At 39.4% G+C, this 25,693-nt stretch overlaps 3 protein-coding genes and 1 pseudogene across 4 annotated transcripts; 2 read left to right on the plus strand and 2 right to left on the minus strand.

Moving 5' to 3' along the window:
• Positions 1–9,488: 9,488 nt before the first annotated feature.
• Positions 9,489–14,425, minus strand: LOC110627170. Of its 2 annotated transcripts, none has more exons than XM_021773432.2 (7): positions 13,769–14,422; positions 12,765–13,102; positions 12,195–12,347; positions 11,250–11,342; positions 10,952–11,010; positions 10,404–10,497; positions 9,489–9,943 (listed from the first exon to the last, which is right to left on the minus strand). In XM_021773432.2, exons 1-7 carry the CDS (start codon positions 14,223–14,225, stop codon positions 9,722–9,724), a joined length of 1,416 nt encoding a protein of 471 aa, XP_021629124.1. In that variant the 5' UTR covers positions 14,226–14,422; the 3' UTR covers positions 9,489–9,721. The 2 variants fall into 2 exon arrangements, 1 of the variants encoding a protein (XP_021629124.1); XR_006352572.1 differs by having other exon boundaries at positions 9,905–9,943; positions 10,404–10,520; positions 13,769–14,425.
• A 403-nt stretch (positions 14,426–14,828) lies between these two features.
• On the plus strand, positions 14,829–16,245 carry LOC110626220 (F-box protein At1g30790). Its single transcript, XM_021772003.2, has one exon. It carries the CDS (start codon positions 14,917–14,919, stop codon positions 16,093–16,095), a length of 1,179 nt encoding a protein of 392 aa, XP_021627695.1. The 5' UTR covers positions 14,829–14,916; the 3' UTR covers positions 16,096–16,245.
• A 208-nt stretch (positions 16,246–16,453) lies between these two features.
• On the minus strand, positions 16,454–17,770 carry LOC110626641 (annotated as a pseudogene).
• A 2,737-nt stretch (positions 17,771–20,507) lies between these two features.
• Positions 20,508–21,924, plus strand: LOC122725154 (stemmadenine O-acetyltransferase-like). Its single transcript, XM_043962068.1, has one exon. It carries the CDS (start codon positions 20,569–20,571, stop codon positions 21,880–21,882), a length of 1,314 nt encoding a protein of 437 aa, XP_043818003.1. The 5' UTR covers positions 20,508–20,568; the 3' UTR covers positions 21,883–21,924.
• The last annotated feature ends 3,769 nt before the right edge of the window (positions 21,925–25,693 follow it).

Below are 25,693 nucleotides of genomic sequence, written 5' to 3' on the forward strand. Positions count from 1 at the left end.
CTGTACTAAATAGAGCCCTTGTCCTTGTACCAGCAATCTTTCTCCATGTGATTATCTCTTTGACAAATATTACGAGGAGGAAACCTGCCTTTCTTTCCTTTAGTCTTAAAATTTCTTTTATTTATAGTTTTGTCATTACCAGACTTCTTCCCTTCTTTTACAAGTTGCTTCCCTTTCTGCCTTGCTTGGAAAGCGCCTTCAATTATCCCTTCATCTCTCATGTTGGACCTCTGCTCATGTGTTTGAAGTTTGCTGATCAATTCAGCAACAGAAAGTGATTTCAAATCACATGACTCTTCTATTGCAGACACTTTTGCTTCAAATCTAGTAGGCAAGCTGATCAACATCTTCTCTACAACCTTTTAATCACCAAAATCTTCCCCTAACAACCTTATTTTATTTACAGTATGAAGGAGTTTAGAAGAATACTATTTACTGTTTCCCATCCTTCATTCTCAACATCTGTTCCCATCCTTCATTCTCAACATCTCAAACTCTCTTTTGAGTGTCAAGTGTAATACCCGGCTAGAATCCGGCATCGGGATTCCTGCCTTCCGGCGGAATCTAGGGTGTTGGATCTCTCTAGAAGGGTAGAATGTGTTTTCTAAAATGTTTTCACATGATTTCATGGTTTTAAATGAAAATGAATTGAGTTTTGAAGAGAAGAAGGCCAAGGAGGAAGAACCCAGGTTCGGCCGCCGAAGGTGATGTTCGGCCGCCGAACATGAGATGGTTTCGGATGGACTTTTGGCTTCCGAAAGTTGAGTTGGGCAGAAACCAGGTTCGGCTGCCGAACCTCAAGTTCGGCCGCCGAACATGGGGGACTTTAGGGTGCTGGTTTGGCCGCCGAATGTGGCTCAGCCGGTCGCCTATAAAAGGCCTCAGACCGAAAATGGGCGAGTTTTCTCCCCATTCTCGTGTCCAGGTGAGTTCATGTCCTCCCTTGGTCGATTTCACGTTTTCCTTCAATCTTCTATGGTTTTTATGAGTTTCATTCTTGGTTTTGAAGAGTTTTAAGCTTGGATCAAGGATTTGGAGCTTGGAGACCCCGGAGCTAGTTTCCTCCACATCTCCAAGGTTCGGGTCACACCAACCCTCGATCTCCAAGAGGTTAGTGTAGATCCTTGCTTTTCCTTATGTTTAATGAAGTTTTAAGTAAGTTTTATAGAGTTTGATGGTTGAGTTTGGGTAGAAATGCATGTTTAAGGTTTATGTGGGTTGTATACCCAATGTATGTTATGTGATGTTTGTGTTGAGGAGTTTATGTTAGTTTATGCTCCTTTATGCTTGTGGGAGTGAGTATACATGTTCGGGAGAGAGTATGTAAGGATTTGGGTGTATTGAGCTTGGTTTTTGGCTTGGCAGAATCGGACCTGTCGTCCAGAGGGGACCAGGTTCGGCCGCCGAGAGGAGTTTCGGCCGCCGAACCTGCATGGGAGGCAGTCTTTCGGCTGCCGAACGTGCCCCCGAAGGAGGGACTTTCGTTTCTGTCCAGGGGTTTCGGCCGCCGAACCTGCCGCCGAACTTACCCGAGTTTCGTCTCTGGAAGGGACTTTCGGCCGCCGAAGGTGCCGCCGAAAGTGCCCTGTCCAGCCGTTTCTTGGGTGTTTCCTATGCATGTTTTAGTGATGTTTAGAGGGGTTTTTGGGGGTATGTTTATGAGTTGTTTAGAGTATGTTTGGCACCTCATTCGAGTCCACCTGTGTAGGATCGGACCCGAGGGACCGAGGAGGCCAGTAGTGCTAGCAGTTGCAGAGTCAGTCAGCGTCTGCCAGGAGGTGAGTAGAACTAAACCTAACCTTTTATTTTAAGAAATCAAATGTCTAATGCATCATTTATTTCAAGGAATTCAAATGCCTAAAGCATATGCATGCATCATGTTTATATGTAATAGGATGATTGCACTAGTTTCACGAATATGACACATTGCATAAATTGCTGTGTATATGATGTGATGGGTGGACCAAGGCGACCTCAATAGCCCACAAGTCTGTCAATGAGTCTTTGTCAGTCGGGCAAGTACATGTAGGAAAGCCCTATGAGAGCTCCTTCGGGGCCAAGTTTTGACAGAAGGAATGTTGGGGTCATGTCTAACCCTGAGGGGAAGGACGTTTCGTGAACCCTCTAAAATCACCCGCAAGAGGAAGAGATTGCTAGCGTGAACTCAAGCGGGGAAGAAATGTTTGATGTGTATTCGTTGTGATATGACGCATTTCATGAAAGCATGAAATAAAAGAAAGAAATAAAATAAAATGAAATAAAATAAATAATGAATAATAAAATGAAATCATAATTAATGAACTGTTTTCTCTGTTTCTACTCACTGGGCTCTTGTAGCTCACCCCATTCCCTTAACCCCAGTTTTGCAGGGCCAGAGTAAGTAAGCCAGAGTAAGTCAGATAGAGCTATGGGAAAGAAGAGGTTCAAGCATGGGTTGCCATGTTTGGTTGTAATAGCTTAGCTGTGTTTTGTTTATGTTTGAGTAAGGCTTGATGTGTATGTTTATGGTTATAGTGGATGTTATGTAAGGAAGTTGTTAAAGAGATGATATGTTATGTAATGCTATGTATGTTTTGTATGCTTGTTTAGCTTAGTAGTGGACATGATGATAATGATGATATATGGACATGATAGATGGACTTGATGTATGGTCCTTATGTATATAAAGAATATGATGAATGGAAAGAGTAATGAGTATGTTATAAGAGATAGAGCCAAGCTAAGAAAAGTATGTGAGATGTATAGTATAGAGTTGTGCTTTGCCTAGTATTGGTAAATCCCTTGGTTTTGCATGATCAATATGAAAGTTAAAGAAAAAGTTTAAAGGCTTCTGAAAAAGCTTAAGTTTTTTTTAAAATGCTGATCATGTATGGGATTATACCTAGAGTTCAGGATGTCTAGAGGCTTACTACGGGTCCCGGCGGCCTTAAGCCGATCTGGATCCTAGTGCCGAGCAGTTTGGGGCCGTTACAAGAGGTGTACCGGTGTCCGGGTTGTTACAGTTGGTATCAAAGCTTTGGGCCTCATAAGTACGGTGTGTTGAGCAAAGATGCTCAAGGATTAGAGATATCCCACATCGGAAAGAGGTTGGTTTAGATGTCATAGAAGGGCAAGCACAATAAGAAAGATTCAGAGTAAGATCATGTCCACTAGGATCGGATGAGGAGTCCCGTCTTGTTTGATGATGTGTAATGCCATGTGTGGTGCATGTGCATTTATGTTTGTATTATGGATGTTGATAGTCCCCTAGCTACGAAATGGCATAATATGTACTGATATGAGATGGGCTGAGAGACCAGGTATGGCCTTTGGCACAGTTGGTCGAGGCATGTTCTGCTATGTTGTAGGCTATAGGTGACAGGTTCATCCATGATATATATTGCATGAGGGGTCATGTGTTTGTCACATGGACCATATGATATAATGCATGCTATGTGTTATGATGCCATGCTATGTGATGTGATGCTTATGTGTACCGGTGCGCTTGTTGTGTTTTCAGAAGAGCTGAAGATGCAAGGTGCTAGTCGATCTGTGGAGTCAGATCCGTCTGAGTGGGAAGGTACGGAGACCTTTCCTCCCGTTCTGCCAGGAGTACAGTCAGGTATGGTTGGCAGTGGGGAAACATCAAGAGACCCTGGAAGGTCTGTTGATGTCAGTAGAGAAGGAATGGTGCAGAGGAGGGACATAGGTGTGCAAGTGAATATGGATGAGGACTGCATGGGAGAGTCTAAGGATTCTGAGAGTTCAAGTTCAAGGGAAATTGATCCCTCCATGCTGAGTACAGCCGCCAAGAGAGGTAGAAGGGGGAGAAGAACCCCTAAGCAATGGGGCAGAACTAGGAAGGGTAGGTTGTGGAAAAGGTTTAGGCTAGATGCTGAAGATGGTTCGAGTTCTGGTCGAGACACTACAAGATGTATGAGGTGCGGAGGGCCGCACAAGGGAGTCTGCCGTTATGGGACAACAGCTTGTTATAGGTGCGGACAGGAGGGACACATAGCACGTGAGTGTCCTACTGCACCCAGGATGGTACGGTCCCAGCGGTTAACTCCAAGTAATGTGGCTCAGACCAGTGGGCAAGGAAGGGAAGCAAACACATCGAACACGGTGACGCCAGGTACGCTCACTTTTGAATGTTCTGATGTGTGTGTTTTTGTGAACCCTAGAGTTTCTCTTTCTTTAGTTGCTCTAGGAGCCGTCGAGAGGTTGAGTTGATAGCTTATGGGCTAGAGTGTTCTTTTTTTTTGGGTCAGTGGACTCGAGTGTGATCCATCTGGGGCAGAGTCAGTCTGCCGGTTCAGTTCTGTGACAGTTGAGGGTAGATGCCTTCCACCCGAATTTGAGGTCTTAGATTTGACTATCTGGACGTCAGTTTAGGGTTGGACTGGATTTTTCTGCTCGTGGTGCTATCTTGGTCTGCAGAGACGAGGTAGTCAAGTTCAGAGGACAGGATGGGTCAGAGGTAGTCTTCTGAGGGGACACAGTAGGGATGCCTAGAGGTTTGATGTCAGCCTATCAGGTTCGTAGGGTGCGTAGGAAGGGTTGTCAGAGGGTTCTAGCTCTTGTTTGAGAGTTTAGCAGTCAGGTCGGGGAACCAGCCTCAGTGACAGTTGTTAGAGAGAGTTCGTAGATGTCTCCCCAGGCGAGTTGTCAGGTTCACCATCTGTTAGGAATGGTGTCTGGACGCAGAACCATTTCTGTCCTTCCCTATAGGATGGCACCTATAGTTGAGAGTTGTCAGAATAGAGGTGAGGCTTGGTAGATAAGGGTTTTATCCGACCTAGTACCTCACTCTGGAGTGTTCCAGTGTGGTTGTGGGAAAAGAAGGATGGATCCCTGAGACTTTGTAACGACTGTAAGCAGTTAAACAAGGTCACTACCAAGAGCAGGTATTCCCATGCAGGATGGATGATCTATTGGGACAGCTAGTAGGAGCTGTTTGCTTTTCCAAGATAGATCTGAAATTCGGGTACTACCTGTGAGGGTTAGAGTTAGTTTGGGTTAGCAGTGAGAAGAAGCCAGTTAGTAAAGATGAGAAGAGAAGAGAAGAGTAAGGATCAGAGTAGCGCAGTGGAAGTGTTGAGTTTCAGAGGAAGTTGGGTATTGCTAGAGGTGTCTCCTATTGGAAGAGTGTTCTTAGGAGAACCGGGAGTTTTGACTCCGGCAGTGCCGTGTCTCTCTTTTAGGAGAGAGGTTTTTAGGTTTTGCTTGCTTGATTGCTTGCTTGTTTATGTATGATTGATGCTATGTTTCAGATGCCTGTTTGTTTGTGGAACATTCGGGGACGAATGTTCTTGAAGGGGGGAAGAATGTAATACCCGGCTAGAATCCGGCATCGGGATTCCTGCCTTCCGGCGGAATCTAGGGTGTTGGATCTCTCTAGAAGGGTAGAATGTGTTTTCTGAAATGTTTTCACATGATTTCATGGTTTTAAATGAAAATGAATTGAGTTTTGAAGAGAAGAAGGCCAAGGAGGAAGAACCCAGGTTCGGCCGCCGAAGGTGATGTTCGGCCGCCGAACATGAGATGGTTTCAGATGGACTTTTGGCTTCCGAAAGTTGAGTTGGGCAGAAACCAGGTTCGGCTGCCGAACCTCAAGTTCGGCCGCCGAACATGGGGGACTTTAGGGTGCTGATTTGGCCGCCGAATGTGGCTCAGCCGGTCGCCTATAAAAGGCCTCAGACCGAAAATGGGCGAGTTTTCTCCCCATTCTCGTGTCCAGGTGAGTTCATGTCCTCCCTTGGTCGATTTCACGTTTTCCTTCAATCTTCTATGGTTTTTATGAGTTTCATTCTTGGTTTTGAAGAGTTTTAAGCTTGGATCAAGGATTTGGAGCTTGGAGACCCCGGAGCTAGTTTCCTCCACATCTCCAAGGTTCGGGTCACACCAACCCTCGATCTCCAAGAGGTTAGTGTAGATCCTTGCTTTTCCTTATGTTTAATGAAGTTTTAAGTAAGTTTTATAGAGTTTGATGGTTGAGTTTGGATAGAAATGCATGTTTAAGGTTTATGTGGGTTGTATACCCAATGTATGTTATGTGATGTTTGTGTTGAGGAGTTTATGTTAGTTTATGCTCCTTTATGCTTGTGGGAGTGAGTATACATGTTCGGGAGAGAGTATGTAAGGATTTGGGTGTATTGAGCTTGGTTTTTGGCTTGGCAGAATCGGACCTGTCGTCCAGAGGGGACCAGGTTCGGCCGCCGAGAGGAGTTTCGGCCGCCGAACCTGCATGGGAGGCAGTCTTTCGGCTGCCGAACGTGCCCCCGAAGGAGGGACTTTCGTTTCTGTCCAGGGGTTTCGGCCGCCGAACCTGCCGCCGAACTTACCCGAGTTTCGTCTCTGGAAGGGACTTTCGGCCGCCGAAGGTGCCGCCGAAAGTGCCCTGTCCAGCCGTTTCTTGGGTGTTTCCTATGCATGTTTTAGTGATGTTTAGAGGGGTTTTTGGGGGTATGTTTATGAGTTGTTTAGAGTATGTTTGGCACCTCATTCGAGTCCACCTGTGTAGGATCGGACCCGAGGGACCGAGGAGGCCAGTAGTGCTAGCAGTTGCAGAGTCAGTCAGCGTCTGCCAGGAGGTGAGTAGAACTAAACCTAACCTTTTATTTTAAGAAATCAAATGTCTAATGCATCATTTATTTCAAGGAATTCAAATGCCTAAAGCATATGCATGCATCATGTTTATATGTAATAGGATGATTGCACTAGTTTCACGAATATGACACATTGCATAAATTGCTGTGTATATGATGTGATGGGTGGACCAAGGCGACCTCAATAGCCCACAAGTCTGTCAATGAGTCTTTGTCAGTCGGGCAAGTACATGTAGGAAAGCCCTATGAGAGCTCCTTCGGGGCCAAGTTTTGACAGAGGGAATGTTGGGGTCATGTCTAACCCTGAGGGGAAGGACGTTTCGTGAACCCTCTAAAATCACCCGCAAGAGGAAGAGATTGCTAGCGTGAACTCAAGCGGGGAAGAAATGTTTGATGTGTATTCGTTGTGATATGACGCATTTCATGAAAGCATGAAATAAAAGAAAGAAATAAAATAAAATGAAATAAAATAAATAATGAATAATAAAATGAAATCATAATTAATGAACTGTTTTCTCTGTTTCTACTCACTGGGCTCTTGTAGCTCACCCCATTCCCTTAACCCCAGTTTTGCAGGGCCAGAGTAAGTAAGCCAGAGTAAGTCAGATAGAGCTATGGGAAAGAAGAGGTTCAAGCATGGGTTGCCATGTTTGGTTGTAATAGCTTAGCTGTGTTTTGTTTATGTTTGAGTAAGGCTTGATGTGTATGTTTATGGTTATAGTGGATGTTATGTAAGGAAGTTGTTAAAGAGATGATATGTTATGTAATGCTATGTATGTTTTGTATGCTTGTTTAGCTTAGTAGTGGACATGATGATAATGATGATATATGGACATGATAGATGGACTTGATGTATGGTCCTTATGTATATAAAGAATATGATGAATGGAAAGAGTAATGAGTATGTTATAAGAGATAGAGTCAAGCTAAGAAAAGTATGTGAGATGTATAGTATAGAGTTGTGCTTTGCCTAGTATTGGTAAATCCCTTGGTTTTGCATGATCAATATGAAAGTTAAAGAAAAAGTTTAAAGGCTTCTGAAAAAGCTTAAGTTTTTTTTAAAATGCTGATCATGTATGGGATTATACCTAGAGTTCAGGATGTCTAGAGGCTTACTACGGGTCCCGGCGGCTTTAAGCCGATCTGGATCCTGGTGCCGAGCAGTTTGGGGCCGTTACAAGAGGTGTACTTCATCTCTCATGTTGGACCTCTGCTCATGTGTTTGAAGTTCGCTGATCAATTCAGCAACAGAAAGTGATTTCAAATCACATGACTCTTCTATTGCAGACACTTTTGCTTCAAATCTATTAGGCAAGCTGATCAACATCTTCTCTACAACCTTTTAATCACCAAAATCTTCCCCTAACAACCTTATTTTATTTACAGTATGAAGGAGTTTAGAAGAATACTATTTACTGTTTCCCATCCTTCATTCTCAACATCTGTTCCCATCCTTCATTCTCAACATCTCAAACTCTCTTTTGAGTGTCAAGAGTTTAACCGTCCTTTCTCTTTCTCTTTCGCTTCCTTCAAACTCAGCTTTTAACTTATCCCAAGCTTCCATTGAAGTCTCACATGCCATTATCCTGGTAAAAATCACATCTGATAAGGCTGAACGCAGACACGTAAGTGCCTTTGGTTTTCTTAATCACATATCTTTAGGGTGAAGGATATTGTTTTAGAATCTACTTTTTGTTTGGTGTATAAGCATGTGTTCTCTTTATCACTGAAAATGAGTAACAAATAGCTTTCCTAAATGATTGTCTCCTTTAAAGCCCAAAAAAATGATGCTGAGATCTGAAAACCAGGGAAACCCATAAGGATTATTACCAAGTTGGCCTAGTGTAAGGTTCACTCTCCTGATTATTTTCACTCATCATATAGCTAAACATATTCTGGAATCAATACTTGCTCTTCTGCTATTGTGGAAAACTAGGCAGCTTGAAGTACAGAAGCCCAAAACATTATTGCAAAAAAAATAATAAAAAATTAATGATGAGTAGTTCCATTATAGTTGCAAAGTCACTGCAGATTTACCATGTAGTTGCAATGTCTCTGTAGATTGATTGAGAGAGAGAGAGGAAGATTTTAATATATGTATGAGGATAGATGTAGAAGCATTAAGCATGGCCTTCAATTCATCTGTCAGCTGAAAACATTGGAAATTTTATATCATATCATCAGAGGGGTGATGCTTCAAATACATAATTGCCCACATGATGATAAGAATCATACATATAAGAAAAAAAAAATATTAATGAATTATTTGGATAAACAAGGTCATAATGACATGTTGGATAATGGATATACATACAAAAATGAGCTAATTAGGGACACACAAAAGCAGCCTAATTATTTAAGGTACAATGTCCTGATTAGGTGGACAGCTTAGGCAAGATTCTTTTTGCTATGAGGGAATTGCTTTTTGTTTTTCTGCAACCTGAATCTCCATAATTAAGGATGCTTTAATCACATGAATCTCCATCTATATGATATGATTAACACAAAGGAACCCTTTGCACTGATTGATCCAAGGTGAATTGTAGAGAATTCCATTGTAATGAACTATCAGTAAAATGATGCTGCTAATTAATCATCACATAAAGAACATGCTTGATTATTGTGAATAGATTCTCATGAAAGGGTTGAACGTTCAGTTTTCATTTTATATAATACAGTTTCACTCAAATTGTATCACTTTGTATGGCAATTTTTTTCACTAATTGTTCCATATTGATACTTAGATCTCATTATCGGGTGATTCAGGCTTTAGTTTTAGAGGTATCAGCCAACCAATCACCCACCCAATATAAATAAAAAAAAATTATTTTTGAAATTAAAATAATATATTTTAAAATTAATATTTTAACAAAATAGGCCCTCATGTAAATGGACACTTTCTTTAAAATGAGTTCACCATGACCTCACCAAAATTTTTATACGAGTAAGATAAGATCATCTGCATGTTTGTCACTGCAAGTAATTACAGCTCTCATCAAATACAGTTCCATATTCAGATGCTGCCAGTGTGAGCAAGACACTGGTCAAGTCATAGACGAGCTATTTCACCACTTGAATAAATATTCAACTTAAAAATGAATCACAGAGATTTATAATTACATATTCACGAGCTTCTAATTTGTATTTGCTCCCTGTGCTGCAACCAACAGTACGATAAAAATGGGAGAAACAAGAAGAAACAAATATGGGAGGGCTTGACTCACAGCATCTTCTTCACTTCCAGCCTCTCCCAGAGGATAGTTGCTTTTATCTTCAATGAACGCCTCAAAGTAGTTCTGGTAGCCTGTGCTTTTTGGTAAGAAATTTGATCCACTAACCTTCATCATATCCATGGCCTACCATAAATACAGGTCATTTAATGATTAACTGAAATGGATACGAGGGCAAAACTTCCAAAATATAAGTTGAAATATTTATGATAATACCTCATTCATGGTATTTAAAATTTTGTCTAGAACTACTACACATTTGGATTGCAAAATCATAAAACCAGCACAGAAATTTTGCCTATTTTGTTCTTGGCCCTTGGGCCTTGCAGTTGTTGACAACATTAGATCTGTTGTTTTATTTATTTATTTTTTTTCCTATTGTATAGCATACATGTTAAACATGTGTGAATCGAACAGTTTTCAGTCACCAGATTACAGTGAACAGCACGTTGTGTTTTAGTAGAATTAAATGATGAGAATGCTTATGCTGGACTTAAAATATTTCAATGTCTTTCCTCTAGCCCTAAGTTTTCTTCCACAGTTTTACACATGAAGACTGAAATATCTCTAGTACATTCTCAGTTACCTGGAAACTGAACATAAATTGTCTTGCTTTCTTGCTCACTTCAGCATTTGGATGAGACTGAAGTTTCTCATACATTGCCCTAGCCTCATTTGGCCTGCCAATCATTGTGATATTTTACTACAATATAGTAGCAAGGAAGAAATATATTAAATTTTCATCAAGAAATTAGAAGGAACCAAAATGCATATTTCAACACTGCGATCTAGTAATGTTTCAGAATTTGTTACGTCCTCATCAACAAATTTGCCAATGAAGCAAAAAGCATAATAAATAGAGAAAGCAACCACATTCAAGTCTAAATATGCCCGCCATCCCATCTACACCCCAAGTTTTTGCTGAGTCAGGACGTAGTGATTTGAAATGAGTTAAACACATTCATGATTCCTAGAAGCAGACAAAAAAAGGAGAAGAAAAAAAAAGAAGAAAGAATAGTCTCATTTACTGACAAGAATAGTTCGAAGTTCAATGCAATGAAATGAGCACTGAACACTCAAGTTTCAACAAACTCAATCCCTCAGGGATCTAGCAATTATTGTAAACAAGTGTACCTATTAAGTGAATCAAGACAGATAGACCATTGCAAAGCAGCCAATCCATGAAGTTCACTCTGCAGAAACATGTATTATATGAATTCAAATTTCAGAACTAGAAAAACCACTGAAACAAGAGCTATCCATGACTTCATTTTCCCATATTTAAAATTTTGTACGAGATCATTCTGAACTTCAAAAAGATATGAAAATCAAGTCGATGAACTTAAATTCTCAAATGAAAACTGAACTGAGTTGCAGTTAACATATTGGATATTACTCAAATAGTTGTGATTCACATTTTAAGTAAACTTACCTGAAATGGCAACTTATCCATAACCTTCTGATAATATGATAATGCTTCATTAAGCTTTCCAGAATCCATCAAGGAGTCACCATCCTTCAAGGCCTATAAATTACAAAGACTTGAATTAGGAAAGAGGTAGTGCGCACAGTCCTCAAATAGATGCACATTAGCATGCAATTGCACAAAAAAGGAATCAAAAGTGCACTCTTTATCATATGACAAAATTGCCAACTTCCCTAGCAAATACCAACAATGTCAATTCATCATTCATCTGTATTATCTTTTGCAGTTGGCTATTATTACAATTATTTTGCTCCTTGCTTTCAAGCATATATACTTCTATCAGCTTGGCAACCAAAGCAGTAGGCAACTTGTCTGGGTTCCAACACAAAAATGTTCGGATAAATGGTACAACCTACTAAATTGATAGATTAATACAACCAATTTGACTTCTCTACCACTTTCAGCTAGATTGGGGCACTTGCTGTTTGTTTTATATTCTCAATGCTGTGGTAGGTTCATAAGGACAGAAATATTATCAGCAATTGCAAATTGAACAGTGGACAAGAAAAACTACCATCTGACTTTATTTTCCAATCAAACACAGATATATTGAAAAATCAACCATGAAACCTTATAGCACCAATGAACTACAATAGAGTGCACAAAAACTACTAAACATTACTAAAGCTAATGTAATCATGTTTTTTCCTTCATCTTAACTGGAAAAGAATTTCAATTTTCAAACAAAAATAATTTTATGCAGGCGTGCTACTTCATGGAGAGAAGACACTGCTACACTTTGATTTTAAGTAGTACATGAAGGACATGCAATTGGAAAAAGAATTTGATATCATATTAAGCTCCTTATCATCTAATAATTCATCCAAAAAAAAAATTCAGTAGAATATTTTTCCATCTTATATTATAAAGGTTGAATTAAGTAAGCAGTACCTTCTCACACTCAGATTTAAGCTTTGGATCAACATTTAAGCCAACTTTCTTCCTGTATGCTGCAAGCAATTGCTTTGTGCGTTCATCTTTAGCAGCCCGTTCTTCTGCTGTTTCAAGCACATCTCCAGGGCGAATAGTTCTTCCACCACCAAACTAAACACCAAAAAAAGGAAGTTAACATAGATTATTCCTAAGAGTGCTTTTCTAAAAAATAGTAAAATGAAAAGGTGTCATTAACAATTTAGGCCAATAGATTAGAAATTCCATTTAGTTCTTACAAAAGATAATTTCTTATTCACAATTGACAAATGAGTTATCTCCTTTTGCAGCTTCCAACTTTATCCTAAAATTCACTCACAGCTAAGGCCACTATTTTTTCTCTCTTGGAAAATTTAACAGAAAGTTTTGTGATCTCATGCCAGCTTCATTCTATTTCTTTCTGAAACAAACTTATCACAAAGTACACTGGCAGGGTCAGTTAATAACTTTAAAAAAAAAAGACATCAACTGAGGGGGAAAAAAGACTTAAACAAAAATTGATGTTGAGGAGAGAAAATGATGTCAGCATACAGTCTTTGAAATGTCTCCAGGTCTAGGAAAGACACCCCATGTTGAAACTTTTGGCTTGTAAAGATCCAAATTATCTTCTTGGCTAGGCTGAGGCATTGGTGTTGTTGAGTCCTTAAACTTGCTGGTGTCTCCAACAATTATCTCCACCTCAGGTAAGTCCCCTTCTAGAAAAGGGTTAACTACTGGAGCCAATCCAGCTGGCAGTCCCCTTCCCTTTTTCTTGTCATCAAAGTTGAGTCCAATGAAATCCATACTTGAAATTGACAGTTTTTTTTCTTTAATATTACCTTTATCCACCAAGCCACTTCCTAAATTCTCCCCATTCTCTCCCTTTGATCCTGAAACAAATTCATAAACATGTGCAAGTGAATGTTATACTTTTTGCAGCAGTCTCAAACATCAAATTCTCCAGATTTTCTAGGCCAACAGTACAGCATGGGTTGATAAAGAGAACTAAAGTATCTCCGGTCCTCAGTCATTTGAAATGGATAAAATTTCAAAAGGCCTAAATGATTTTTTAGTAGACCTCTGATTGAGGCTCACGTTGGTTCTAAAAAGGATCCAGCAACAGATTTACAGAAGACCCTGAAAATGGCTTCCATACCTGGGCGTTTATAGACCTTATCCTCTTTTTCACTGTCATTATATTAATAAAGCACCCAAATTCAGACTTGGCATGCAATTAAATCGTATTTAGAATATGCAAATTTAATATCCCTAAAACTAGATTTCTACCGCATAAAACTCCACACATTTGTTATATATCAAACCTCTGTGGGAAATTATAGAGGCAACTAGATTTGGTTGATCCAGCTGTATACGGACCTCGACTACTTGGAGAACGCAAACATTTTCTTAGCACCTCATGTGGAATTGCCACCAAGTTATCTCAACTAGACATGGGTATCATGATAAAAGCTATGCCTAATAAACTAAAATTAGCTGAAATTGCTCATTGAAACAGATATACCTTGTTCAATTTTACCGCAATTGCAATAAAATACCTGAATTTGTTTCATTTTCTGAAGCACCCTTCACACCTCCACCACCGCCGACCTCTTTTCTCTTCTTGTACTCCTTAGCTTTCTCCATAGCGACCTTAACCGAGACCGGGTCTTCACCATCCTTCCCAATTGAAGTAGTACCAGAACCCTCAACTGGTCTTTGGTCGAGTTTCGTTTTCTTGCCGTCTTCAATTGATTTCTTATACGCTTTAGCTTTCTGAAAAGCCAGCTTCACAGGGTCCACAGCCCCAGGTTCAGGTTCGGGTTGGGATTGGGATTGGGGTTGGGGTTGTGGTTGTGGCGTGGTTTCCAGTGGGTTTTGTGAAGTGAGCTTGGCATTGGATGGATTAAGAGAGAATGAGACAGTGAATGGAGAAGGCTTGGAGGGGAAGAGAGTGGTGGGTTTTTGGATAAGAGAAGAAAGACAAGAATGTTGAAATTGATGAATAGAAGCCATGAAGGAGTTGGTTAATTAGGTATGTAAAGAGTGTGGGATTTTTCGCGAGTTAAGGGAGATGAAGCCGTTGGCCTTTGGGCTCCTCTTGTTTTAAATTACAGTTAGATTAGATAAGGGTAGTTATTTGGGTGCACCTCTTGGCGGATTTTTGTTTACCTAGGAATAGGATGAGAGAATTGAAGTTTAATTTCATTTGAGTTAGGAAGGAGCGGTTATATGATTGTTAAACACTTAGCAAACATTTATAAAAACTAAAAAATAAAATAGATATAAAAACACTAGTTGATGCATGTAGCATTATGTCACGTTATTTGCCAGAAAATCCAGCAAATTCGTTGAGCCATCCATTCAGTTGGACTTGGGGGAGCTCCTAGGGTCAATAACAATTAGCATTATGCATTCTGCCATAAACAACACTGCTTCATGCGTTTAACATGAATAAGGCGTCAAAGGCATGATCATCACACACCAAAAATAAATAATTCTAGTTGATTTTATATTATCTTTGCCAGTAAAGAAACGCTAATATGTTCCTATTCAATATAATAGTTTTTTAAAATTTCCAATAATTTGTTTCATTTTTAATATACCAAAACAAAATTTATTATTGTCATCATATTAGTCAATGCACCCATTACTCCCTCTCAAACCCTTCTTCTTCTCGCACAATTCTAATTTCTAAATTTCAGCAATGGGATCCAAACCCTCCATTTCCAACATGCAACACAGATCCACCAACCATACCATTCTAAGAAACTCAAACCCCACACCCACAACCAAAATCTCCCCCGATCTCATTTTCGACATTTTTTCAAGGCTTCCCGTCAAATCCCTCGTGCGATTCCGGTGCCTTGACAAGCTCTGCTCCACCTTCATTGCTGACCAATCTTTCGCCGCGGCTCATCAGCCTCATCCCCGGCCGAAACCGGGCCTTCTCATTTCCTGTCCTACCCAGCTTCAATCAGCCCAGACCTTCTTCTCTGCTGACCTCAACGGCGGCCCCGCCACGCACTGCCTCACACTCCCTCCTCGGTACTCCCGCTACACTACCCAATCAATTAATGGCATAGTATGTATGGATTTTGGCCTTTGCGCTACCATTTGCAACCCCAGTACTAAGCAGGCGATCACTTTACCCCTTGTTTGTTCAAAGACAGCAACGGCTGCTTCTTCTACCTACTTTTGCGTTAACTCATTAGGGTTCGACCCTGTTTCTAAGCATTACAAGGTTTTAAATTCATGGCGGAATTACCAAACGAACAAGACTGAATATCGAGTTTTCACATTGGGTACTCAATCATGGCGGCTTCTGCACGATGGCCCTCCTTACTATCCTCAGCGGGAAAGCATTTGCCTCAATGGATTCATATATTTCCGGAGCTGGGTGAATCTAGCTAGCATGGAGGGACGAAAAATTGCAGCCATGGTTGCTTTCGATGTGCAAAACGAAACTTTTCGAGTGATCAAAATCCCAATTCGAGCCCCGCATTATGTGAATACATCTTGTTTGATTCAATTGGCAGGGCGTTTGGCTATAGTTGATTTTCAACTGGATTTGAAGAACCAGTTAAGTCTATGGGTTCTGGAGGACAGCTGGAATGTGGTTTGGGTCAGGCACCACATCGCCCTTCCTTCGTCTTGGAGGAAAATGAATAAAGACTACTTCGCTGTAGGCACCATCGCTACAGGAGAGATCCTACTAGCACCTCGCTGCCTAGTCAATCCCTTTTATATGTTCTACTACGATCTAGAAAGATCCAACCTTAGATGGGTGCAAATTTGTGGGCTTCCAGGTTTTGATTCTCTTGATTTATCTCGAAATGCTGTTGCAGTCACCGGCTATGAAGAAAATATATTATCACTAGCTTAATGCCTGGATGCCCTTCCCTACTAACTTATTGCATATATTTAGCGTTGTATTCTAGTGAAAAGAATGATGGACAAGTTTTGTGGCAATTCTGATATGGCCAGTGGGCATGTTTATGATATACTTTTTAATTTCTACAGAGCTTGAGATCAACATGTCTCTCCTTCACGATAACAAAGCAGGGTAGCTCTGCACCATATATCTGATTTGTCGTATCATTACAGATGCATGTTCTTAGTTGTGGTCCCCTATATCATTTCTTAGTTGAGAACAATTACTTGTCAGGAGTTTGATCCAGGGGATTTGTAGGCCTTAACACTTTGTTTAAAACTATTGTATTCTTATTGATTGTTAAACACTATTACCTCGAAGACGGCATCTGTAGAAAGGTTATATTACAACAGTAGAGTATCTATGCTGCCAAACTTTTCAATTGCAACACAGATTTTAAAACTGCCGACTCTGCTGTTCCTTTTAGTAAGTGATAGGAGCAATAATTATTTCCTAGCAAGAACAAAAAGCAAACCCAAAAGATGTATCCCCCAAAAAAGAAACCTTACCATCTCATGGTAGAGGATTAGGCGTTAAAGATGAGAAAATGGATTGCTACCTAAAGAAAGGCAGCACGATTGTTGAACTTCACCGATCATCTGAAGACCCTGAGGGAGTGGTTTGCAATAGTGCAGCCCCCGTCTACCATTAGATTAGCCCCACTAATGTCCCTTGATTCATCACTTGCCAAGAAGAGCACAACGTTAGCCACATCATCAGCTGTCAATTCCACCCCTTGCAAGTTAGCATTCCCACCAACAAAAGCGCGAAAACCCGCCATGGCATCTTCAGTTCTCTCCTCTTCGGGCAAGCGAGCCAAGGCCAAGCCCGTTGGAACCGCATAAGGAGAAACACAATTGACACGTATACCATATTTCCCCAGCTCTGCTGCAACATTTCTGGTTAGTCCCAGTACAGCATGCTTTGATCCTGTATACGCGTGAGGTCCCGCTCCCAAAATGGTGCTGCTAACGCTGCAGAGAGAAATAATAGAACGCTTATTTAGCGGGATCATAACCCTTGCTGCATGCTTCATTCCAAGAAATGTGCCCTTCACATTTACATTGAACACCTTCTCGAAATCTGTAAGTCCACATCCTGAATGTCTGGGCCGGGTGGACCTGACAACCCTGCATTGTTGACCATAATATCCAATGTTCCAAATTTATTTACTGTGAAATCAATGGCACTTCGAACCTCATCTTCTACTGTGACATCACAATGGAAATAACATGCGTTTCGGTCACCGCCAAGGGATTCACATACATCTTGCCCACGGGTGTCTTGCAAATCAGCTATGCATACTTTTGCACCATGAGTGTGGAATACACGCACAATGCCCTCTCTCCAATTCCTGTGGCTCCACCATTAACCAATGCAACCTTCCCCAATAACCTACACACAAAAATAAAAATACAGTGATGCAGTGCATTTAATCTATTCAGGATTCAAAATAAAGAGAACCAAACAAGTGATTGCAACAAAATAAAAATACAACAGAAGTTGCCCTGCACATGCACATGATTTTGGTGCCACAACACAGGATTCTAAAGCCGCATTACTTTTTGCAATATTTTAATACAAAACATCAAAATAGCATAATATCATTGCCAACGTTTTACATCATTTTTAACAAAAAAATATATATATATTTTATTTATATTCTTCATTCTCTTTAACAGTATATTATTTATTTTACTTTAATCTTATTTATTTTTTTCATTAAATAATTTCATACCATTTTATATATTCACCCATATATTTATATATTTTATATTTTCATTTAATACTCAAATATTCAATTATATTAGAAATAAATAAAAATACATTAATTAAATATTAATTATAAAAATATATTAATTAAACATTAATTATAAATCTACATTAAATTAAACATTAATTAGTAAATTAAAAATAAAATAGACTTATACATATTAAATTATCAATAAAAAATTATAAATTAATTTAGATGATTATTTGAATTCGTATATTGCTCTCACAAATGCTCTATTAAAATAGATATTTTTATCCTTAATTTTTTTGTATCGAGCAAAAAAATATTCAAATCATGTAGTTTTATCAACAACCATTTTAATAGTTGAAACTAAAAATTCTCAACGGTTTTCAATAGGTGCATTAATCCTCGATTATCATATTATATAAAAGATTGTATATCATCGAATCAATCTTTTAGTGTTAAAAAACTAAAATTATATGTTGTTTGTATAGGGGATGAATGCAATCGTAAGAGTTCAACGTAAACCATCATCACTGTTATTCGCATTTAATGTATATAGTCAATATTTTAATAATATTATTGTATTCAGGTCTGACCTACCGAAATATTAAATATTATATTTTTAATTATTATATATTGTTCAATTATAATATAGGTGTCACCTTACATATTCTATATAATATATTATAAATTAATTAATTTATTATAAATATTATTTATAATTAAAAATATATTAATTCAAATTAAATTTTTATAATTATAAAAATATAAAATAAATTAAAATATAATATATTATGAGAGTAAAAAAACTAAAAATCTAATTAAAAGTTTTAAATATTCAAATAGTAAAAAAGGATTTTTATGAAAAAAATATAAAATATAAAATTATATTATAAATTAAAAAAATGAAAATAAAATAAATGGTATTGGTACAGTGTCATGCGATCTAAAATGAGCGCTGAATTCTAGTGTTCCGTTGGAAGCCCATGTCTCCAACGCTAAAATAGGATTTGATAGGGTGTTGGAGATGGCCTTACACATGTTTAAAGGCTAATATTTTGCAGTTCCCTAAAAGATGCCTTGGCTTTGCGTGAAACCAGCTGTTTCAGTGTAGTTGCTATATAAATTCCAGCATACCTAAATTTGAAGCACAAACGAACATCCCATCAGAAATAGATAAATCTAACAGTATGATCCTTCAGCAAATGAATACAAGAATATATCCTTCCATAAAATCGGAGCTCAATATAATCTCCGCTATTCAAATTCTCAAGTTCCCAGACAAACCTAGAAGTTGGATATCAATGAAAGTGCTCAATCATTTGTCAGGATTAGAGTTGCTCATAGCAATTTAATACAATAACTAAGGTATTATTCCAATGATATTAACACGATTTGAAACATAAGAACAATTCATTTATATTTCGAGAAGTTGAGAATATTAAACAAAAAAAAAAGAGACCAAAAATCAATTAGTCAGATTATAGGAATATGGGATTTAAGAACAGGCCTTAAATTCTTGTGAAAAAAAATTATAGGATTAGGATTTAGGAATCATATACAGTTGAAGCGGTTACGCCACCGTTTCTTCCATCCTACTAGCATATCTACTATCTAGTACCATCACAAACCTTGTCTGAACTAAAATAAATGCATATTTCTAACACTCCAAAATACATCAATGATGCAAACCCAACACCGAGCAGATGTGCTGCGGATGATGCAGAGTACTAGCTAGGTTTTTTTTTTTTTATGAAAGAGTAAGAGCTAGGTTAAAATGGATGCAAGAAGGACAATCTCAGCTCAAGCTGCAGAAAATTTAGGAGTTACTTGATGTTTTCTGTTCTTTAGTTTGTTGTAAGGGTTGGTTGAATACTCTGCCATGCAATTCCGTTTGTTTGATAGATAGTCTATCATCTTTTTATAAAGGAATCAAACAATCTGTTAGTGAATTTTGAATTTGATATCTGATTTCCTTTTTGTTTAATTCTACTCATTCTGTATATCGTTAAGTTTTTATAATAATGGAGTAGGAGTGATTGTTATGCAAATTGTTGTGCCCGATATACAGCAGAGCCGGATTGCTCCTCACAATTGCATTCCTAACATAACAAATGCTGTTCAGCTAGCTCTCTCAAGTCTTCATACAGGCGGCTGGCAGAGGATAACTGGTGCTGGATCACGTCGCATGGTGGTATATGTATGTTTGCAGATAGGATTTCTCTCAAGAATGTTGTTGACTCCTAATGGCATTGTGTTGTTGCAAATGTTATTTGTGATTTTGGTTACAACTTGTAGAGATCAATCTCAGCTAATTAAAAAAAATATATATATATATAACAATTCATTTGCCAATCATTCTCGATTGCCCAACATCCATCTTCAAGCCGGCATGAGGCAGCAACACGGTAATAAAACCAGAAGAAAAATCATTAGCTTATATAACCAAGGATGCGTGACAACCATGCATCAGCTCTTGCCGACCCCATAAAATATAGAGAGAGAGGGCGGCAATGTAGTCGGTTAATTGGCCCTTGCTACAATGCTTTACCATATGCCTAATAGAGGCATTTGAGATCCTGTTAATTAAGAGTTGGAAAATGGCAAAGAGAGTTGCAAATCCTTCCTCTCTTTCTCTTGCTCCTTGTACAAAATTTCCTGCATTGTAACTGAAAGCCCATCAAGCTATGGAAGTTGCAGTCATTTCAGTGGAAAGCATTAAACCTTCTTCGCCCGTTCATCATCTGAAACCTTTCAAGCTTTGCCTTTTAGATCAGCTTACTCCCACATCCTATTCCCCACTCATTCTCTTCTACCCCACCATCCATGCTCATTTGAAGAGAACCCAGTTCTTAACTCAGCTCAAATCCGCACTCTCAAAGACTCTAACTCCATTCTACCCTCTCTCCGGAAGGGTGAAGGACAATTATTTCATCCATAACTACGAAGAGGGTGTTCCTTTCATCGAAGCCCGAGTAAAGGGTCATTTGTCTGATTTCCTTCAACACCCTCCAATGGAGTTGCTTAACCAATTCCTTCCATGCCAACCCTTTTGCCAACAACCAAATCCCACGGTAGCACAAGTAGCTGTGCAAGTGAACATGTTCGATTGTGGTGGAATTGCACTTGGAATGTGCTTCTCACACAAGATCAACGACGGAATTACTGGGAGTTCCTTCATCAAAAGCTGGGCAGCCAATGCAAGGGGCTCTGCTTATGAAGCTATAAATCCTAATTTATCTGAGGCTTCATCGCTCTTTCCTCCTCAACAATCATTACCTTCGTACTATACATCATTAATGGAAAGCCTCTGGTTTAGCAGAAGAAGTTTCAGGACTAGAAGATTCGTTTTTGGTGCCAATGCAGTGGCTACTCTGACAGCCAAAGGAAGAAGTAAATTCGTAGAGAGGCCGACACGGGTTGAAGGATTGTGTTGTTTCATTTGGAGATGTTGCATGAATGCTTGTAGATCAATATCAGGTTCTCCAAGAGCATCTGTTCTGTCTCAAGCAGTGAACATAAGAAGAATAGCAAAGCCACGCCTGTCAAGATATTCCATAGGAAATCTTGTTTGGTCTGCAATCACTAGCTATAACCCAGATGAGACAGAGATGGGGATGCAAGAACTAGTGGCCCTTGTAAGAGAAGGTGTTGGAAAAATCAATAGTGAGTACATAAAGAAACTATCTGGCGAAGGGTGTGTAGCCATTTTTGAGCACCTGGACAGACTAGCAGATATTGGCAGTGGAAAGCCAGATGTATTCAGCTTCTTCAGTTGGCATACGTTTGATTTCAGTGAAATTGATTTCGGGTGGGGAAAGCCTGTTTGGGTTGGGATTTTTGGAGAAGCCAGTAGAAGTAGTCCGTGTGATTCCAATTTCATAATTTTGAAAGATGTTGGAAGAAACAATGGAATAGAAGCATGGATGACACTAGATGACAACGTAATGGCCATGTTAGAACATGATCCTGAATTCCTTGCATTTGCTTCCCTAAACTAAATCCTTAATTTTTGTAAGAATTGAGAGTTTTATCAATGAAGGTTCCAGAATATTTAGTAAATTAATTAAGTATAGCCGTAGTTAATTCTAGAGAACTTTAATGGTGTCTTATCAAGTCATTTTTTTGTTGACAAATGTAAAGACTATAATTTTGCCACCTAGAATTTTCTTTATAATATCCCTATATATATATATATATATATATATATATATATATAAATAAATAAATGTGTAAAGCAAAAAGATGTTCTGATGATGATGTATATAAGTGTGCTTTGAAATATAAGAGAAAAGGGTTTTCTTCCGATAGCTGTGAATCTATTTTCTTTCATGTCTATGTTGTCTTCCTTTCTACTTCATTAATGTCAGTTTATGTTTGATCTATTTAGCTCCAACAGTGGCATCATAGCCCTTCTTCCTACGGGTCCTATATTTTTTGTTTGAGTAATTAAGTCTTCCTCTGTTTTCTTTTTAATTTCGTTGGTCTCTAAAAAATGTCAGCAAGCATTTTCTCCATTTCAGCTCCTATTTTTACAGGAGAGAATTATGATTTCTAGGCTGTCAAAATGACAGCATTCTTGAAGGCTCATGATCTATGGGAGGTTGTTTCTACAGGTAGAGAACCTGCTCCATTGCCCGCAGATCCTACATTGGCGCAAATAAAGTATCATAATGATGAGTGTTCCAAAAAATTTAAAGCCTTGACATTCATCCATCAATCTGTTTCAGATGCAATTTTTCTGTAACGACCCGGAAATCGGACCGCTACCGGCGCTAGGATCCAGATCGACTTAAGGTCGCCGGGACCCGTAGCAAGCCTAACATACATCCTGTATACCTGTTAAATCTCATACATGATCATACATATACATAAAACTGTAAACTTTGTCTTTCATTTACCAAGCTTAACCTGTGCATGCATAAACTCATAAACATAAACCTCACACTGAGCCCTCATCAAATGCTCCAATGGGGTAACATACCATACACTAAGCTTGGTTAAACATAACACCATAACAACATTAACCCATTACATGGATCATGTATATAAAAAAAGATTAACCATACATACTAGGGTCAAACACAACTCTAAACCTCAATAAACATCATTACATCACATGACTGTTCAATACTTTACATTACAAAATTCTCATGTCCACAACTAACTATTACATACATAAAACCTTCCTACTCTAGCAGACTTCCCGGACTGCCTCGTACCTGCAAACCTGGGGTTAAGGGAATGGGGTGAGCTAAAAAGTCCAGTGAGCAGAACCATAAAACATTATCATAAATCATGCTTTCATGGAATGCATCACAACACATACAATTCACATCACATTCTATTCACTTCTCGGATGGACTTGTCACCAATAACCCTCTCATCCAATGTGCCCGGCCCTCGACGGAACTCCGCAGGACTTCTATAATCATAACATAATGCCAAGACGCGTGGACATGGGCAGCCCTGGACTTTCATTAATCATCATATATAAATAAATGCCAGGACGCATGGACATGGGCAGCCTTGGAATTTCATTAAACATCAGACATATTGAGGGCAATGGTTCATCCAAAATCCATCCACATCAACAACAATTTATGCAATGCATCATATTCGTGAATTCTAATGCAACACAACCTAATATATACATGGCATTCGTGATGCATGAAACATGTTAAAAACTTTTATTATTTTAAACATAGTTCAGTTCTACTCACCTCTGGCTGACTCTGATCTACTCTGTAGCAGCTGACTCACTGCTGGGGTCCTTGGTTCCTCGGGTCCGAACCTACACAGGTGGACTCAAATGAGGGACCAATATAAACTAACAAAACTCTAAACAACTCTGCAAAAATCCCCTTAAAACACCTCAAAACATTCATAGAAATCATGCAAAGGAAGGCTAAACAGGGCACTTTCGGCGGCAGGTTCGGCGGCCGAAAGTCCCTCCAGAGCTGAAACTCAGTCACTTTCGGCGGCACCTTCGGCGGTCGAAAGTCCCTTCTAGAGACGAAACTCATGCATGTTCGGTGGCACCTTCGGCGGCCGAAACTCCCTTCTAGAGCCAAAAGTCCAACTTTCGGGGGCAGGGTTCGGCAGCCAAAAGCTTGCCTCCACAGGCAGGTTCGGCGGCCGAAAGTGCCTTCGGCTGCCGAACCTGAGTTCTTCCAAAGTGGCAGAACTCAGCCATTCAAGGCATAAATGCCTCCCAAACTTTCCAACTCAACCAAAACATGCATACTCACTTCCACAAGCACATAGGGGTCTCAAACTAACTTAAACCCCAACAAAAACGCATCTAACAGACATATACAACATACATTGTTCATAAACTCAACATTAACCTTAAAAACAAACAACTAACCTAAACATGCATTTCTACCCCATAAACCTCATAAAACTTGTTTAAAACATACAAGAAGGGTAGGATCTAAGCTTACCTCTTGAAGATCGAGAGGAGAAACGATCCTTAACTTAGAGGTAGGAGAAATCTAGCTCCTTAGGTCTCCAAGCTCCACAACTTGATCTAAGCTCCAAAGACTTCAAAGACCAAGTAAACACTTGTTAAAACTTGAAAGATTTGAGGAAAAACATCAAAACCAACCATGGGAGGGTATGGACTCACCTCTGGCCGGAAATGGGAAAGAAAACTCGCCCATTTTCGGCCATGGGGCCTCTTATAGGTGGCTGGCCAGGCCACCTTCGGAAGCCAAAGGTGACTCCAAAACTCATGCATGTTCGGCGGCCGAACCTGGATTTCCCTCCATAGTCATTTTCATTCAAAACTCAATTTCTTTCTTACTTAAAACCATAAAATACATTAAAACATTTTATAAAAACATGATTTTACCCTTATAGAGGTTTTCGACATCCGAGATTCCACCGGACGATAGGAATTCCGATACCGGAGTCTAGCCGGGTATTACATTCTCCCCTCTTAAGAACATTTGTCCCCGAATGTTCCTCAACTAACACATGTAAAGCATATAACATAACATACACATAGAAACACAAAACACTCACCTTAGAAGAGATAAGGGTACTGCTGGAGCATAGACTCCCGTGTCTCCCAGGTACATTCCTCGATGTTGTGGTGATTCCAAAGGAGTTTCACCATCGGAATTTCCTTGTTCCTCAACTTTCTGATCTGTGTGTCTAGGATCCGTACTGGCTGCTCAACATAGGTGAGATCTCCTAGGATCTCTACATCAGGCTTGCTAAGAACCTTGTCTGGATCTGACACGAATTTTCGTAACATGGAAACATGGAAAATCGGATGGATTCTTTCCATTGAAGCAAGTAAGTTCAGCTTGTATGATACATTCCCAATCTTCTGCAAGATCTCAAAAGGTCCGATGTACCGTGGAGCTAGCTTACCTTTCTTCCCAAACCGAATCACCCCTTTCATAGGAGACACCTTGAGCAACACCAAATCTCCCTCCTGAAACTCTAAATGCCTCCTGCGGACATCTGCATAGCTCTTCTGCCGACTAACAGCAGTCTTGATTCTTTCTCTTATAATGGGCACTACCCTGCTGGTGATCTCTACTAACTCAGGCCTCACTAAGGACCTTTCCCCAACTTCTTCCCAACAGACAGGTGACCTGCACTTCATCCCATACAAAGCTTCATATGGAGCCATCCCGATGCTAGCATGATAGCTGTTATTGTAGGCAAACTCCACCAAGGGTAGATGCTGCCTCCAAGAACCGCCAAAATCTAGCACACATATTCTGAGCATATCTTCTATAGTCTGGATGGTCCTCTCTGACTGTCCATCGGTCTCAGGATGGAAAGCAGTACTGA

This window comes from Manihot esculenta, chromosome 11, assembly GCF_001659605.2.
Source record: "Manihot esculenta cultivar AM560-2 chromosome 11, M.esculenta_v8, whole genome shotgun sequence".
In the NCBI taxonomy this organism is placed as follows: Eukaryota; Viridiplantae; Streptophyta; class Magnoliopsida; order Malpighiales; family Euphorbiaceae; genus Manihot; species Manihot esculenta.